General features: G+C 34.3%; 5 protein-coding genes across 5 annotated transcripts; 2 read left to right on the top strand and 3 right to left on the bottom strand.

Moving 5' to 3' along the window:
* Window positions 1-514: 514 nt before the first annotated feature.
* LOC133321657 (uncharacterized) lies at window positions 515-1,168 on the top strand. Its single transcript, XM_061530739.1, has 2 exons — window positions 515-529; window positions 596-1,168. Exons 1-2 carry the CDS (start codon window positions 515-517, stop codon window positions 1,166-1,168), a joined length of 588 nt encoding a protein of 195 aa, XP_061386723.1.
* A 2,281-nt stretch (window positions 1,169-3,449) lies between these two features.
* Window positions 3,450-4,117, bottom strand: LOC133321655 (uncharacterized). Its single transcript, XM_061530738.1, has 2 exons — window positions 4,103-4,117; window positions 3,450-4,037 (listed from the first exon to the last, which is right to left on the bottom strand). Exons 1-2 carry the CDS (start codon window positions 4,115-4,117, stop codon window positions 3,450-3,452), a joined length of 603 nt encoding a protein of 200 aa, XP_061386722.1.
* Window positions 4,118-7,579: 3,462 nt separating this feature from the next.
* LOC133321654 (uncharacterized) lies at window positions 7,580-8,328 on the bottom strand. The gene is made up of 2 exons (XM_061530737.1): window positions 8,281-8,328; window positions 7,580-8,176 (listed from the first exon to the last, which is right to left on the bottom strand). The coding sequence occupies exons 1-2, from the start codon at window positions 8,326-8,328 to the stop codon at window positions 7,580-7,582; spliced, it is 645 nt and encodes a 214-aa protein (XP_061386721.1).
* Window positions 8,329-10,343: 2,015 nt separating this feature from the next.
* LOC133321653 (uncharacterized) lies at window positions 10,344-12,682 on the top strand. The gene is made up of 2 exons (XM_061530736.1): window positions 10,344-10,352; window positions 12,119-12,682. Exons 1-2 carry the CDS (start codon window positions 10,344-10,346, stop codon window positions 12,680-12,682), a joined length of 573 nt encoding a protein of 190 aa, XP_061386720.1.
* Window positions 12,683-13,456: 774 nt separating this feature from the next.
* On the bottom strand, window positions 13,457-14,090 carry LOC133321652 (uncharacterized). The gene is made up of 2 exons (XM_061530735.1): window positions 14,076-14,090; window positions 13,457-14,020 (listed from the first exon to the last, which is right to left on the bottom strand). Exons 1-2 carry the CDS (start codon window positions 14,088-14,090, stop codon window positions 13,457-13,459), a joined length of 579 nt encoding a protein of 192 aa, XP_061386719.1.
* Window positions 14,091-18,805: the final 4,715 nt, after the last annotated feature.

The raw sequence follows: 18,805 nt of genomic DNA, 5'->3' as shown, positions 1-18,805 counted from the left end.
ACATCTCGACTAGTGGAGTCGACCTAGACATGTGTGTCCGACTGTCCAATATAACTTGTAAACACGATGGCAAATGCCAAAATTTATATTCTCTGGCGTATATATTTACTCCTGAAGAACATAGACCTGAGAAGTTGATTGTATATCCAATAGGAGTGGTTGGCCTTTAATTTATATAAATTATGCTGTTGTATGTGCTCGGATATGGGAGTTATACGTAAATATAAAAAGTCGAAAATCGAAATATTTTTCGTTATATATTTTGAACAAACCTCGTACTACTTTGAATTAATCGACAAATTCAATAAGCATTTACTCTAAATAAATTCTAGTTCAAAATAAATGAAACGAAAAACGATTAATTTAGCTTGTTAAGAGGTTAATGATGTTTTCTACTGAAAGATAACTCTATTCGTATCTATGAGAAATATAAATACAGTAGCTACAACCAAATGTTAAACATACTCAAGTTTGAAATCTTCAAAGTACAACATAATTTGAACATTTAACCAATATGCGTGGATTTATGGTGAGAATTTTAAAATGGTGGACATACTATAAGTTACTAATAAATTTGTTAATATACTTTTATTAGGTTTTGTGTTTGGTTGCATTGGCCTCTGCCTCTCATCAAGGATATAATTATCCTACCCAATCCAATGCTGCTACTGGTGGTCTTTACGGAGCCCAACCTTTGATTACAAAACGTTTCTTCATTCACTCAGCACCTGAGGAAGAGGGCGTTGAAGTCCAAAATCATGATATTGCTGTCGGAACACCACGCAAAAATTACAATGTAGTTTTCGTTAAGGCTCCAGCTGAAAAACAACAAAAGATCAAGGTCCGCGTCACACCAGCTGTTAATGAAGAAAAAACTGCCGTCTATGTGCTGTCCAAGAAAAATGATGCTCCCATTGTGGAAACTTTTGTTCAAGAACCTTCGACCACTACCAGTAAGCCTGAAGTTGCTTTCATTAAATATCGTACCAACGAAGAAGCTGAACATGCTCAACATCATATCCGTGCTGAGTATGAGCGTTTGGGTGGTACCACCAGTGTTTCGGATGAAGGTGTATCTGCCATAAAATCGGTTATTGGTATTTTGGATGGTTTACAACAACAAGGGGCTGTTTCGTCAAATTATTTACCACCAGCAAAGAGACATTAAGATGTTGGTGGAGATTTCACTAGTATCACTTGTTGGAAATGTTTAGTTGTTACAATAAAGTTTCATTGTTATTAAAAAATCGAAAACCTTTAACGAATCATTTTTATATAATGCAAAGTAATACAATTTTACATGCGCATTTATATTTTTTCTGCGTTCTTTGTTATATATAGACTTGTTGATTTTCATGTTATTAAAAGAATACCAAAGACAAAACTTCTGTCGATTGACACCACATTTTGGAGAGCGTGTGCCGTGATACCCTTTTACCATAAGGTGGAGTCTATAATAAATTTGTAATTCCTTTTGCAACACCTCAAAATATTCACCTAAGTTCACACAAAGTATATATACTTTTGAACAGAATAAAATTATATGTCAATTTAGTCATGTCTGTCTGTACCTTCGTCTGCTGAAATCAGGATAACTTGGAATGTTGAAGTTAGAGCTTTAAAATATTGCATATACATATCCGTCCAATTTTTAGAGTAGACACCATATAAAGGTACGCCCTAATATACGGCATTTTAATATTTTCTAATTGGCTAGAAAATTTCTCTACAAAAATGTATAAACGTTGGGTGCCAAAACATTCCACTTCCCAAAGATACACAAATACCACAATTTCGTATTTTGAAGATTTAACCACATTTAATTGAAATTTTGATTTGGGGTTTTGGATGCTCACATACATATATGCAGAAATTCTCAATTTATGTCAAGGTTTGCACATAGCCTCCATTCAGAAGGACATATCTATTTTCGACATTTCTAATGTTTCTGTGGCATTCTTGAAGTGAGTGTAATTTGGTATCTTCGCTGTTTGCAGGGTAGAATACATTTATACAGAAACTTTTCTACATACATTGATCTATGTTCGGACATATACTCCATATAAAGGATCCCTCCTACTTTCGTAAATTTTAGCACTTTCCAACCAAAGTGGCTTTAACTTTAAGAAAGTAGGCCCGTCATATGTATATATATATATATAATGTAGGTCCCTATATAAATGTGACCCAAACCATTTTCGGTACTCTGAAGATTCCTGAAGATAAAAACCTTCTTAAAAGAATTTTTTCGATATAGGTTCATGCTTCATAGCTCCCATACAAAGTCCCTTCCTAATTTTCGGAACGTATAACTGACATAAAAATATTGGATTAGACCTCAAGTTTCTTTGGACCAAATCAGTTTCAGACAATTTGGAGTCGGCAGACTGGTGCGCACGATATCTCTCGAATGGAGTAACCGATTTCATCCAAACTTTGCACATCCTTATATTTCTTCCAAACTTGGCTTAAGTTCGAAGATGTACCTTGACCACAAAATGTTCAAAATTTAATAATTTCATCCAAACTTTGCACATAGCAATATTTTTTTACCTAGCCTAGATCGGATTCAAAGATGGGACCCATCGGTCCAATTCTTCTAGTACCACTCTCACAAAGTGACAATATTTTGAAAATTTGTGAATTTAGTGAATCACATGAATGGATCCAAACTTTGCAATTCGTAATACTTTTTCCAAGCCTAGATCATGTCCAAGAATGGGACCCATCTGTCCACTTCTTCCGGTACCTCCCCTACGAAGGGTCTAAATCTTAATAATTTGTTAATCCAATATAACAGATTATTAATTTTTTTTACCTTAACTGTTTCAAGTCCGAAGATGATACCCAACAGTCCACTCCTTCTGGTACCTTACCCTCAAAGTGTCAACATTTTAATTCGTCAATTCTATATCAAATGAATGGAATCTCCAAGCATTGGAAATCATAATATGGACTTATGTAGTCGCCTCCTCCCTTAAATTCTTTCCATACTGGTTCGTTTGTAATGGTTCTGGGTTTCATATTAATTTCAAAACAATTTGGCTGTAATTTGAGATCCTAATGGAAATGAAATTTTTTGGGTACACGACTTGTATGGAGAATTTGTAAAAACGAGTTTTCAATCCGACTATTGTATAATTTGCATAGAAATATACTCATATAGAAATATACCGTCATATAGAAATATACTATACCGTTAACTAATATTAATAATTTTTGGTAGGGAGAACTTCTTTTGAAACTAAAACCCTAAATGCCAAATTTAAGCCAATTCGATTACTAAATAAAATACACAAATAACAAAGATGGACCCGACTCAACAAAGTACTATGGACCAAACACAGCAACTTAGGGTACATATAGTTTAAAAAACACAAATAGTTTAATTTTTTAAGCAATTACTTTATTAACAAAATTTTATAAACTATCAACAAATACTTATTTATTTACTTCTTTGTGGGTGGCAAGTAACCGCTGGATGCTGATACAACTGAGTTACCTACAGCTGCAGCTTGCAAGCTATCCAAAATACCAATTACCGATTTTACAGATGAAACACCTTCATCGGAAATACTAGTGGAACCACCCAAAAGATCATATTCAGCTTGGATTTGACGTTGAGCATGTTCAGCCTCTTCGTTGGTACGATATTTGATGAAAGCCACTTCAGGTTTGCTAGTAGTGGTAACAGCCTCTTGGACAAATGTTTCAACGACTGGAGCATCAGCTTTCTTTGACAAAACATAAATGGCAGTCTTTTCTTCATTAGCAGCTGGTGTAACACGGAGTTTAATCTTTTGTTGTTTTTCGACGGGTGCTTTGACAAAGACGACATTATAGTTTTTACGTGGAGTACCAACAGTTATGTCATGATGTTGGACTTCTACGCCTTCTTCGATGGGTCCGGAGAAAATATAGAAACGTTTCGAAATCACAGGTTGTACACCATAACCACCAGCTACGGGTGCTGAATTTTGGCGAGGATAATCGTATCCATTGGGTGCAGCGGAACAGAGAGCAACGAAACACAATACCTACAAGTTGAAAAAACGCAGGAATTAACACCAGCTTATCTTACACAATATTATTATTAACTTACCACTAAACCACGCATCTTAAGTTTTGAAATTCTTGTTGATAGTATACTGAAATTTATACTATGAATAGTTATTTCGTAATATATCTTCTAACACACATTTTTTCGTATTTATAGTAGCTCTAGATATGTTTAAAAAATTATAACATCTTTTTGAAGACATAATTATCGAAACTATCATTAGCCTTAAATGTTGTTCAATTGCCCACAGTAACAGCAACAACAACTTCAAAGATACCGGTTTAATTGTTGTATATCCATAGTAAACGGTTATTATAATTTATTTATCAATGAAATTTGAAATATCAATAAATTCCATTGAAATAATAAAATACTTAAGCGTTGCCAATTCATCAACGGTAGTAATTATGTATAGCCAGTTTCGGGTTAAAGCAATTATCATATGTAGAAAATATTCGGCATACAAATTTTTAAAATATCAAAAAAATAGACACACACACACAAAATCATTTGTAAAGTCAAGCGTACAATACAGTTATCGGTATCTCAAATCCGATAATCAAATCAAATTGTGTGTAACTTGGATGTTCTTGGTCTCGCAAAATTTTTCCGATGCACATCTAATGTTTGGCCCGTTACAATACTGCAGTAGAGGGTATTATGTCCTTTTGGGAATATGCAGAGAATCACTTCCTGAGTTGATTTATATATGTCCGTCCGTCTGTCCATGTTAAATTGTAAACAAAGTACAGGTCGCATTTATTATCCGAATGAGAAGAAATTTGGCACTCCTAATTTATTTGGCCCAATGTCAAACTCTATTGAAAATGGTGGTTTGAAATCGGTTCAGATTTATATATACCTCCCATATATGTTTTCGTCCGATTTAGGTGCACCAATCCTCCAAGGTTTTTTTCCCATTGAGACGAAATTTTGCATATCGCATTAAATTGAGTTAAGTTTCATTGAAATCAAATTAGATACATATTGAAACAGAATTTGGAATAGCATACCGTATAGAGTCTAGATTGGCGTGTGTTAAAATCCGTTGAGATTTAGCTATAGCCACCAATAACCCAATGTTTATCCGATTGAGAGAAAATTTGGAATAGCGGACACGATTGATTCTACAATGATGTGTGTTAAGTTTCGCTGAAATACACTAGTGGACAAAACTAAAGCTACTAAAATTGCAATGTTAATAAATGCCGCATACATACCTACTTAGCTGGCTTGTGACAGAACATTCGTTCCATAAGCCGAGCTTAAAAAAAATTTCCAGGAGCGTCGGTCTTGTGCGCAACTTTTCCAATTGGAAGGACCATGCTTTGAAATGTTCTCTTTCACTTGTTCTTTCCATCTAATTCGTGGCCATCCCTTCTACGTGGTCCATCAAGTTCTAAAGTTGATCCGAGTCCGCGTTGATACCATCAGCTTTGTCTTCTCGCCATTTACTGTCAGACCCACTTTGGCAGACTCCTTCTCAAATTGTTCAAAGGTGGCCGTTACCGCTCGCAATGTTCGACCCATTATATCGATGTCATCGGCGTAGGCGAGTAACATGTGTTGTTTGGTGTACAGAGTGCCATTTCTGTTCACCTTTGCGTCTCGTATGACCTTTTCCAGCAGGATGTTTAAAAGATCACACGACAAACTGTCACCTTATCGGAATCCTCGTTCGGTATTGAAGGGCTCCGAGGGTTCTTTTCCCACTTAAAGTTATCCTAAATAGCCGTATTAATTTCGCGGCAATGCCGAACGTAGACATGACTTTAAACACCTTTAAACACGAATAGGGCTGTCAAATGCGGCCTTATAGTCGACGATGTGTTTTTCGTGAGTCTTTTCCAGGATTTTGCGCAGTGTGAAAATCTGGTCAAAGGTGGATTTGCCAGGTCTAATAATGCCATTGACCATTGGCTTCAGTCGTTCACACAGCACACTGGGTGACACTTTATATGCGATGGGAAGAAGACTAATTCCACCTTAGTTGGCACATATTGTCTTGTCTCCTTTTATGTGCACGGGACAGAGGATGCTTAGGGTCCAATCATTGGGCATGCATTCCTCTAGCCAAATTGTACTAATCAGCTGGTGCATGCTCCTTACCAGACCACCAGTCTTGAATAGTTCGGCTTGTAACCCATCGGTACCTGCTGCTTTATTATTCTTCACCCGATTGATTGTTATCCTGACCTCATCTTGGCTAGTGGTATATACTCTATACCGTCATCACTTATTGGTTCTGGGGTATATTCTTTACCGCCACTATTTGATACCAGAAGTTTTTCAAAATGCTCCTCCCAGATCCTCAACACACTGTCTGTATATGTCTCAAGGTTTCGTTCTTCATATTTTCATGTGCCTGCACCAAACCCTTCTGATTGGCGTTTTACTCACTGGTAAAATTTCCGGACTTCATTCTGACTCCTGTACATATCGATTTGCTTCCGATCACGTTTTTCTTGTTCTTCCTTCTTTTTTTCTGAAAATACGTTTCTCATCTCTCCTGTTCTTTCGGTAATTCTCCATCGCATTAGGTTTGCACTACGTTGCCTATGATTACTAAGTTTTTTTTAGAAATTTGGAGACTTATAATGGAATTAAAAACTTTCCTGTTGTAAAACTAAAGAACAATCATTTCCGGGGTACCCGGCCACACTGCGTACGTCCCTGCTAGGAACTATATTACTACTGATTCCATTTCATTAAGCGGCGGCAGAAGTGTTGTTAAAACATTGAATGCGTTTTTCTTGAAACTGTGTTTTTACGAACAGCGGAAGCGATATCTCGAAAAATAATAATCAAATTTTTTAAATCAAATATTTCAAATTGTAATATGCAAATTTAAGAATCTTCAATATAATACCGGTTAAACATCGTCGAATAACCAATGTGGTGAAGGGTATCATACAGTCGTCCCGTTCGATATTTGTGCTTTCCTTTTTGGGATTTCTCCAAAAACACCAGCTAATGTAATTTTCTTCAATATTTATTCTGAAGGAAAAACTAAGCACATAATATGTTATACAGAGAATTTCACTGTGAATGAAAGCAGAGCAGTTCAACATTAAAATTATAAATATTTATAGTACGTTTACATTTAACCGGATTTCGTTAACCCAGTGGGTTTCAATTGTCAATTCCTTTGCATATATGTCAAATAAATCCTTATAAAGAAGGTTAACCGAGTAGAAAGTTCTAATGTATATGCCGTTTTACATACGTATTTATATGTGTCTCGTAGTCTTACCATGGATAGGAAAGATACCAAATTTTGAGTCGTTGTGTGTAGCTTTCTGAAATAAATGTGCAAAACATCTCAATGAACCCTTACTCCTCATTCTTGGAATCAATTCAATATATAAATAAATATATATATTTTTTAATTTTTGCACTTAAAGAACCATTTATATAAATTAGCAAAATAATATATTTATCTACGAAATAAAATAATTAATTTAATATTATTTAACAAATCCATCATTTATCTAAGTGTAAATACATATGCTAACAAAATCAATGACTCTCCGTAGGAGGTAAATATGCACTAGATGAGGAATCAGCTGCATTTACAGAACCACTTGCACCGCCTTGTTGCAAACTATCTAAAATACCAATAACTGATTTTATAGCAGAGACACCTTCATCAGAAGCAATGCTGGAGCCACCTAAACGATCGTATTCAGCCTGAATTTGATGTTGAACATGTTCGGCTTCTTCATTGGTGCGATATTTAATGAAAGCAACCTCTGGCTTGCTTGTAGTAGTGACAGGTTCTTGGACATACGTTTCGAGAAGAGGAGCATCAGTCTTCTTGGAAAGCACATAAACGGCAGTCTTTTCTTCGTTAACAGCAGGCGTCACACGAACTTTAATATTTTGTTGCTTCTCAGCAGGCGATTTGACGAAGACGACATTGTAATTTTTGCGTGGAGTTCCAACGGATATATCATGATGATGGACATCGAAACCTTCTTCTTCGGGTGCGGAGTGAATAAAGAAACGTTTGTTAATCCATGTGGGAGATTCATAACTTGTAGTTACGCTTTTCTGACTGGGATAATCATAACCGCCACTTGGTGCTGCCGAGCAGAAAGCAACAAAGGATAAAATCTACAAAAAATAATGTTGTTGTTAAATATTTGTTTTTATTTCAAAATTAATAAACTGTAGTTACCAATAATCCACGCATTTTTATTTTAATTTGAAGAGAATACAAAATTGATGTTTATTTGACGTATCGATAGTTCTGAATATGCTGACATCATTAAAATTGCTGTATTTATATTTGATTTATTTTAAAAGCTACTTCATTTTGTGTTACTTAGCCTTCAAGAGTTTTCTAATTTTTAACGGCTTTGAAAATTAATTTTCAATAAATCTCATTCATTCAAAAAAGGTTTAATGTTTTTTCATGCCTATGAGAAACACAATTAAAACGGCGATGGGAATATACATTTTAACTAAACTTGATGTCTATATTTTTGTGTAATTTATGTGGTTATAGCCAAATTTTTACAAAATCATAATATAAACCAGTAAGAATATATGATACCGTTCAACACTTTTTGACGCATTCTCGAAAGGCCATCGACATGAAATTGTATGAACTGAAATATGTGAACTATACCAACCCGACTTAGATCAATCCATGAACATGTCATTCGGTAGTTTATACTAAACTCTTCATTTGGATAGATAGAGAATGAGACAAATTATGTACAAAATCAATTGTGTCATTCTATACTTAATTTTGTACGGTGTGAAAAATTTCGCGTCATCTGACAAAAATGAGGAGTTAGGGGGATGAAAATATTAATGGAAGCTTTATCTAAACCGACTTCAACGATACTTGTCACAGGTTATTTTATACTAATTTCAGCACGTTCTGTTCATATCGGAAATATTTTCGGTGCTTGGTGCATCATTTACTTAAAATCGGGGGAAAATATATAATAATATATATAGGGGCTATATCGAAATCTGAACCGATTTTCATAAAACTTAACACACGTCATTCTAGATTCAATTTAGCATGCTACGCCAAATTTCGTGCAAGTCGAATAAATATGGGGGCCTATGTACACTATGTATTTTGTTGTTGAAATCGGATCAGATGTAGATATAGCTCCATATATTTTTGTCCGATTTTATGCAAATGGTTCAAATGGAATATCCTATGTCTGTTCGCTTTACAGGAAATGTTGCATAGCGTATTGGATTGAAAACGTTTCAGGTTTAGATATAGCTTTCATATATATTTTCATCCGATTTCATCAAAATGCATAGATTAAAGTTTTCATAAATTTTAGATGGGTATGTGTACAGGTTGTTTTAATTTACTTTAAATATCTATGTACGCAGTTAATTTCGTCCGATTCCATTTCAATGATCCCCCAACGATGCTATGTCTATTCTATCTAAAGAATATTGTTGATATGAGCCTCCCTTGTATGTACCCAAAGTGGTGAATTTGATCATATAGTCGGCCCCGTCCGAATTTTGAACTTTCCTTATTGGTTTTCATGTTATATTTGTCCAATCAAATGTTTCATGTCAATGTGGCAGACTTATGGACTTTGAAGCTGCATTTAAGGGAACCCCTCCCCATTCTCGATTTTTTATTTTTAAGATTTTAAATGGGCTGGTAAATGAATACCAATGCTTGTTAAGGTTTGTAACTTGGCACATATATATTTGAAGATTTAAAAAGGAAGAAAAAATATTTACCATTTGTTGTTGTTGTTTTTTTGTTCTTGTTTTTTGGGTTCAAAGAAAAGTCCATATTTTCGATGGCGGGCATGATAACTCCTCACTGGAACATCGGAATCCGAAAATTCCAACTGTGTTAGAAAGAGGACATGTCTGGCTCTCGTACGAACTAGGATTATTGACTTCGCACAACAATTAACAAAATGGCGGAACTTTGAAAATTTTTTTTTGGAAAATCGCCTATTTTTTACCACAAACTAAGTTAAAAAATAAGGAAGATCTTCACCGATTGGCTTTATCCTAGTTCATACGAGAGCTACACACTCCCAGAGAAACGTGTCCAAATTTGAAACCGATTGGATTATTAGTTTTTGAGTTATCGTGCCCGCCATTCGTTTTGAGAAAAACGCGTTTAAAGTTTGAGAAGCCCTTTAGCCGTCACTTGATGCTGACACAATAAATCGGCTATGTCTTCAAGAGTTCTTGAGATTTTCACTTGAAATTTTGTAGGAACATTCTATAATTAGAGTAGATTCGAATTAAATCAAAAAAATTTTTGACACCGAGAATGGGGGGGGTAACCTTAAGGCTTATTTTTAAGAACAGTGCAAAATTTAGTTGCAATTGGATAACGGTTTGGTGTTTACTATGACATTTAAGCATATCGATGGAGAAAATCGTCCTGCGAAAAATGCGCTTTTTTCAAATGGAAGCGATATTATTCAGTAGCGAATCAAAATTTGCCAACTATCGGAAGATATATAGGGACTTTGGCATACCATTTTCGTGCAAATCGAAAGATATATAGGGTCTTTGCCACACTATATACCTTAAATCGGACGAAAATATATATGGGAGCTATATCTAAATCTGAACCGATTTTCACGAAACTTAGCTCACATCATTCTGGACCTAATTCAGTATCCTATGCCAAATTTCGTGCAAATCGAAAGATATATAGGTGCTTTAGTGACATTTAAGCATATCGATGGAGAAAATCGTCCTGCGAAAAATGCGCTTTTTTCAAATGGAAGCGATATTATTCAGTAGCGAATCAAAATTTGCCAACTATCGGAAGATATATAGGGACTTTGGCATACCATTTTCGTGCAAATCGAAAGATATATAGGGACTTTGGGACACCATATACATTAAAATCGGACGAAAATATATATGGGAGCTATATCTAAATCTAAACCGATTTTCACGAAACTTAGCGCACATCATTCTGGACCTAATTCAGTACGCTATGCTAAATTTCGTGCAAATCGAAAAATATATAGGTACTTTGGTGCCACGTTTATCTTAAATCGAACGAAAATATATGGGAGCTATATCTAAATCTGAACCGATTTTCACGAAACTTAGCACACATCATTTTGGACCTAATTCAGTACGCTATGCCAAATTTCGTGCAAATCGAAAGATATATAGGTGCTTTAGTGCCTATGTCGGACGAAAATATATATGGGAGCTATATCTAAATCTGAACCGATTTTCACCAATTTCAATAGGGATCGTCCTTGGGCCAAATAAGTGACTTGTGCCAAATTTCATTCAAATCGGATCATAAATGCGACCTGTACTTTGATTACAATTTAACATCTACAGACGGACGGACGGACATGCATAAATCGACTCAGAAAGTGACCCTATGCATATTCTAAAAAGGACTATGTGTCTATCTCGTTTCCTTTTGCCTGTTACAAACATATGCACAAAGACATAATACCCTGTACCACAGTGTGGTGAAGGCTATAAAAAGGATTTTACATTGACTAAGAATAAATATTTTTTGTAGGATCGGTAATGATTTACAAACGAAGGAAGGGCAAACATTCCTTACGAATCTTTATAACAAACAAATATCAATTTGGTTAATATATTAATTTTTCAATAATTGTATTAACTAAAATAATGTCGTAGCATTTAAAACATTTACGTGTAGTCTCGGCAAAACCCGTTGTTTTTCCTGTAGGCATACATACAAAGCAATTCAAATGTTCCTGAGACAACAAATATGGCTAATGGAAAAGACATGAAAGAATAAACGACTTTTCGAAGGTCGTCGAATACCGATATCAGTTAACTGATGCTATTCTTAAGTGATGATTCCATTAAAATTTAGACCTACCAATATAAATATAAGAGTTTTCTAAATGTTAAACATACTCTATTTTCAAACCTTCGCTAAACAAATTCTATATTATTTTAAAGCATTCCATTTAGTTTCACAAAACTGAAAACATCCGTGGATTTATGGTAACTAAAAGATTTTAATATTGAAATTAAATACAAACATTTTGTTAATTAATGTAATCAATTATGTAATTAATAATCTAGGTATTGTGTTTGGTTGGATTGTGCTCCGCTTCCCAACAAGGCTGTGATTATTTTAGTCAGAAAACTGCCGACAATACTGGTCTTTATGGTACACAATCATTTTCGACAAAACGTTTCCTTATTCATTCTGCACCTGTGGAGAAGCGGGTCGAAGTACAGGAACATGACATTGCTGTGGGTACACCACATACAAATTACAATGTAGTTTTTGTTAAAGCACCCAGTGATAAACCACAGAAGATTATGGTCCGTGTCACCCCAGCTGTGAATGAAGAAAAGACTGCCGTCTATGTTTTGTCCAAGAAAGCTGATGCTCCTCTTCTTGAGACTATTGTTCATGAGCCTGCAACTACCACTAGCAAGCCTGAAGTTGCTTTCATCCAATATCGCACCAACGAAGAAGCTGAACATGCTCAACATCACATCCAGGCTGAATACGATCGTTTAGGTGGCACCACCAGCATCTCGGATGAAGGTGTTTCAGATGTAAAATCTGTAATTGGTATTTTGGATAGCCTTCAAAAAGATGCCGTATCTTCGAATTATTTGCCACCTCAACATTAATATTTTAGTATTTTATTGTAACAATTGTTACAAATGTATTTTTGTTAAAATGTAAATATATCAATATGTTTTAATTTAAAATGAGCTGTGCCAAATTTCATCAAAATCAGATTATAAATGCGACCTGTAGTTTGTTTACAATTTAACACCAACATACGGATGAACGGATGGACATGCATAAATTGACTCAGAAAGTGATTCCATGCATATTCTCAAAAGGAACTATGGGTCTATCTCGTTTCCTTTTGCTGTTACAATCATATGTACGAAGACATAATACCCAGTACCACAGTGTGGTCAAGTGTATAAAAAAGATGACGACTACGCCTAATTTAAACATATTATTTTAAACCTGGCATACAAACGAATATTATAATGGGGACTAACTTATTCGTTTTATCAATTATAAGTAAAAACCTAAAATGCTGGTGGGAAATGTTGTTGATGAATCTGCATAGAGGAACATGTGCCATGGTCACTGTAAACTCCAAGATATTTCCCGAAGGGTTAAACAATTAATATGATTCCCAATAATGCAATAGTATGAAAATTATACTAACAAAGGTCAGGATAAATGTAAACTATATTGTCACATATTGACTTATATATCTATCATTAAAATAACTGAAACATTCAGCCGTATATTACTCCTGATATACAGACCGAAAATACTAAAGGAGTCTAAAAACATATATAAAGCCTTTCTTAAATATTGAAATTTTATTACATTTAGTTAACAATTATAACAAGTGTTGTGAAAACTAATTAATAATCTTAATGTTGTAGTGGCAAATAATTCGATGAAACACCTCCCTGTTGAAGGCTATCCAAAATACCAATTACCGATTTGACATCTGAAACACCTTCATCCGAGATGCTGGTGGTACCACCTAAACGATCGTATTCAGCTTGGATGTGATGTTGAGCATGTTCAGCTTCTTCATTGGTGCGATATTGAATGAATGCAACTTCAGGTTTGCTGGTGGTAGTTGCAGGCTCATGAACAATAGTCTCAAGGAGAGGAGCATCAGCTTTCTTGGACAAAACATAGACGGCAGTCTTTTCTTCATTAACAGCTGGGGTGACACGGACCTTAATCTTTTGTTGTTTATCGCTGGGTGCTTTAACAAAAACTACATTGTAATTTGTACGTAGTGTACCCACAGCAATGTCATGTTTCTGTACTTCGACACCCTTCTCTTCAGGTGCAGAATGAATGAAGAAACGTTTTGTCACCAATGATTGTGTACCATAAAGACCAGCATTGTCGGCAGTTTTCTGACTAGAATAATCATAGCCTTGATGGGAAGCGGAACACAAGGCAACCAAATACAATACCTACAAAAGTTTTAATTAACAAAATGTTTGTATTTATTGAAATTGTTTTATTTACCACAAAACCACGCATGTTTTAAACTTTGTGAAATTGAGTAGATTGCTTTAAAATAAAATCCAATTTGTTTAGTGAAGACTTGAAGACAGAGTATGTTTAAAATTATTGAAAACTCTTATATTTATATGTGGTAGGTCTAAATATTAATTGAGTTATCACTTATGAATAACATCCATTAACTGACATTGGTATTCGACGACCTTCATTCTTTCATGTGATTTCCATTAGCCATATTTTTTGTCGCAGACCCATTTGTATGTGTATGCCTATAGAAAATAGGGTTTTGCCGAACCTTTAGTTGAAAAAAAGAATTCACTATGTACAAAATAAACTGCATCAGAATATATTGCTGTTTTAATATTATTATTATCATTATGTATTATTCTTATTACACTGTGCGACAAATTTGAATTTTTTTTAATAATTACCGGGAAATTCCAACAGATTATGAAAGAGGGGCTAACAAAAGAAGACACGTGTATCGGCGTTTTGAAAGTTTACGTCGGGAGGTAACCTTAAAAGGAGGGCAAAATTCCCTCTTTTCAAGAATCTTGATAATTTTCGAATTATGATTTCTGGAAATCCTTACATTTTAGGTATATAGTGTCTTCGGCAATATTACTGATAAAATATTTAGGAATATTTTGATATACAATTTTAACCCTCAACCGACTCATTGAATGGGTCTTTTCTCTCCCCTTTTCCAGGAGTTAATGAAAACTCATTCAAAACGAGGTTAAAGCTGCTCAGAATATTCTACAGAAATGTTCGCCATAAAGTTTTACTATAAGTCTCAGAATAGACTAAAACTCAAAAATCAGCCTAAACGTCAAAAATCTTGAAAAACAAAAACTCATTTTTGGGATAATATCGTACTTATTACCAGTTGTTACCCATTTTTCCCACAAGATGTCGTTTTAGAAGGATAGTGTAAGGGACAAAAATATTCTCCATCAATTTTTAGCATAAGTTCCTGAACAAGAGAAATCTGTATATATAACGTATATACCGAATATATAGTCATACATTTTGAACCAAAAATTCAAAATGTTCTTGTACTTTTTTCAGAGACATTTCCCAGTATTTTTTTCGACAAAGTGCATTAAAGTAACATTAATCTTTATTTTAGGTACATTATGTCAAAGAATAAAATAATCTACGTCGAAGTCCACTTCAACTCTCAGAATAAACTATATATTCAATAGTTTTTAAGAAATGTACAGTTTAAAATTAACTGAAGTCTGCAAAAAAAATGTTGTTATCTATATATGTATATAAAATAGAAAAAAATTTGTTTGTTTGTTTGTATGTTACCGATAGACGCCAAAACCGCTGAACAGATCTTAATAAGATTTACACTGTATGTCGGGGCATGCCCTGAAAGTAACATAGGCTATATAAACTTGTAAAATTCCGCGTTGATGCGGAGTTATAGCATCAATAGTAACCATACCTGAAAATTTCTGAACATGTAATATGCGTTTATCTTGACAATGGTCACATATATCGTTTTCAAAATTTGCCTGAATAACGAATGCGTGAATACACACAATCCATACAAAAATGAGCATGAAACGATCAACGGAAAATGCACTTTGTACTGCATTTTAAAAATCAGCATATTGAAAATTGAAAATTTTTTGTTTGTAGACTCTAAAAATGCTGAAAAGATTTTACTGAGATTTTCACAGAACGTCATAACATGCCCTGGGAATAACATATGCTTTAAAAACTTCTAAGATTTCCCGATGATGCGGTGTTATAGCATCGAACGTAATCATACCTCAAAAATTATGAACATGTAATTTGTGTATATCTTAAGTACGGTTACAGATACCGACTTCAAACTATTGCTGAGTAACGTGAGTGTAAATGCGCATCATCCACACAACATGATCGCGGACAAGGAAAAATGCACACATCATTGCATTTAAATCTATACGTAGAAAATAGAAAACATATTGTTTGTGGACTCAAAAACCACTAAACATATTTTTCTAAAATGTTCATAGTAAGACAAGGATCCCATGGAAGTAACATAGGTTAGATAAAACTGAGGAGTAATAACATCAAAAGTATTAATACATCTGAAAGAATGTACATATGTAGAATATTTTCTATGGGTATATCTTAATGGATACAAATACTCATCATCCGATGGGGATATATTTTCGAACGATGAGGATATATTTTGAAATACATACATACATATGAAAAAAATTTAAAAAAAATTGGTTGACATAATTTTCCATTTTTTGTCAGTTTGTGAAAACAAGTTTATTTTGAACACAATTAAACAAAATGTTATTTGGATTTCAAAATAAAAAAGAAAAGAAAAACATTGAAGCGAATAGTGTGCATTTTAATTATAAATCGTTTTATCATCAGAAAAAGTCAGAGACTGGGAAAGGATCAATTTTTTTACCCTTCACCACACTGTGGTATAGGGTATTATGTCTTTGTGCATATGTTTGTAACAGGCAAAAATAATCGAGATAGACCCATGGTTCCTTCTGAGAATATGCATAGAATCACTTTCTGAGTCGATTTATGCATGTCCGTTCGTCTGTCCATGTTAAATTGTAAAAAAAGTACAGGTCGCATTTATGATCCGAATTGGATGAAATTTGGCACAGCTCATTTGTTTGGCCCAAGAAAAATCGGTTGAGATTTAGATATAGCTCCCATATATATTTTCGTCCGATTTAAGGTAAATGGTGTACCAAAGTCCCTATAAATATTTCGATTTACACAAAATTTTGCACAGTGTAATGAATAGGGTCAAGAATGATGTGTGTTAACTTTCGTGAAAATCGGTTCAGATTTAGATATACATCCCATATATATCTTTGTCTGATTTAAGGTAAATTATGTACTAAAGTCCCTATATGCGTTTCGAAATTTGGCACAGAGTAATGAAGTAAGTCTAGGATGATGTGTGCCAAGTTTCATGAAAATCGGTTTAGATTTAGATATAGCTCCCATATATAGTTTCGCCCGATTTTAGGAAAATAGTTCACTAAATTCCCTGGAAATCTTTTGATTTGCACGAATTTTGGCATAGCATACTGAAATAAGTCTAGAATGATGTGTGCCAAGTTTCGTGAAAATCGGTTCAGATTTAGATATAGCTCCCGTATTTTGTTTTTGCAAAATAGTCAGGCTGAATCACAGTTTGTTGTTTTTATAAAAAAACAACTATTTATTAGTGGAGAATGTTATGGCATTGTTGTCCCATATATATTTCCATCCGGTTTAAGTTAATTGGTGCAACAAAGACCCTATATATTTTTTGATTTGAACGAAATTTGGCATAACGTACTGAACTGCGTCTATAATAATGTGTGCTGAGTTTCATGAAAATCGGTTCAGATTTAGATATAGCTCCCATATATAGTTTCGCCCGATTTTAGGTAACTGATGCACCAAAGTCCCTGGAAATCTTTTCAATTGCACGAATTTTAGCAGAGCGTACTGACTTAAGTCTAGAATGATGTGTGCAAAGTTTGGTGAAATTTAGTAAAAATTGCAGCTGTATGATTACTAATTGATCATATCTAAATTTTAATTTGATAACTTCAGCAGGGGCAGCGAAGCGCCACGGGTCCCGCTAGTTATATATAAATATCTTAAAAACTATTGAATATAAATATATAGTTTATTCTGAGAGTTGAAGTGGATGAATCATCACAGAAAATTATAGGCGTTGTCCTTGACCATACCTGGATCCTCAAGGAAAATTTCAAAGCGATGAGCGCTGTATTTCCCCCCTCTATTGTGGTAATATGTTACTAAATAATATATGAATACGTAAGCTCCTGCAAATATTTACGTGTAACTCCCACATCCGAATTGGTATCGATTTAAAGGTGAACTACTCATTTTGGATATACTATCAAATTCTTGAGTCTATGTCTTTCAGGAGTAAATATATACGCTATAGAATACAAATTTTGTAATTTTTCACACAAAAGTCAGGGTTCATTTGACCCGCTAAATATTGACCGATTTTTATCAAAGCAGGCATGCTTATTCTTTGGCCCGATCCCCTTCTCCATGCAAAAATCGCGATGTTTGGGCCATAATTGCGGCCTCTGGAGCGACCACACAACTATACTTACTGGTTATAAATATATTTGTGAATTGCTAAAAATAACAGAAGTAATCGTGTTTACAAAAATTGTTCATACAAGTTTATTTTGAGGCAAGTATTGAATAAATCCCGGATTTCAATTTATAACTTTTATTTTAATATTTTGTATAAGCTCATTTGATTATCGATTAGCTCACGAGAAATTCAGATTGCAAGTAATCATACCCACCGTACTATCGTATCGAAAGCTTTTCCCGAAAAAAATGTTGAAAATATTGACTAATAGGCATAATTTTGCATCTTTTAATACCCCGAAATGCAGAAAATGGAGCATTTACGGTCGGACCTAAAATTACCAAAAATTTGGCTGGAGCTTTATGTGAGGGCTATTTCAAAATTCTTTTAAAAACGAGTCCAGATTCCTCAAAATACGATTATGTTATAAAAATTACGAGATTGTTGCGTGCGTTTTTGGAATCACCATGTACTTTACACCTGGGGTGGCATGCTAGATTTTCTTCGACTAGCTCTTGTCGGATAGGCCAGGTTCTTTGGTGTAAAGTACCTGGAGCACATATACATAGCTAAAGAATCATCATGCCATTATGTCACCATATAATTCTTGATAGATAAAGTT

The sequence above is a fragment of the Musca vetustissima genome, unplaced genomic scaffold, assembly GCF_032173495.1.
Source record: "Musca vetustissima isolate MV318-11 ecotype Yass unplaced genomic scaffold, APGP_CSIRO_Mvet_v1 utg71941, whole genome shotgun sequence".
Lineage (NCBI taxonomy): Eukaryota > Metazoa > Arthropoda > Insecta > Diptera > Muscidae > Musca > Musca vetustissima.
The sequence above is the reverse complement of the archived record's forward strand: the minus strand, read 5'-3'. Positions and strand labels throughout refer to the sequence as shown.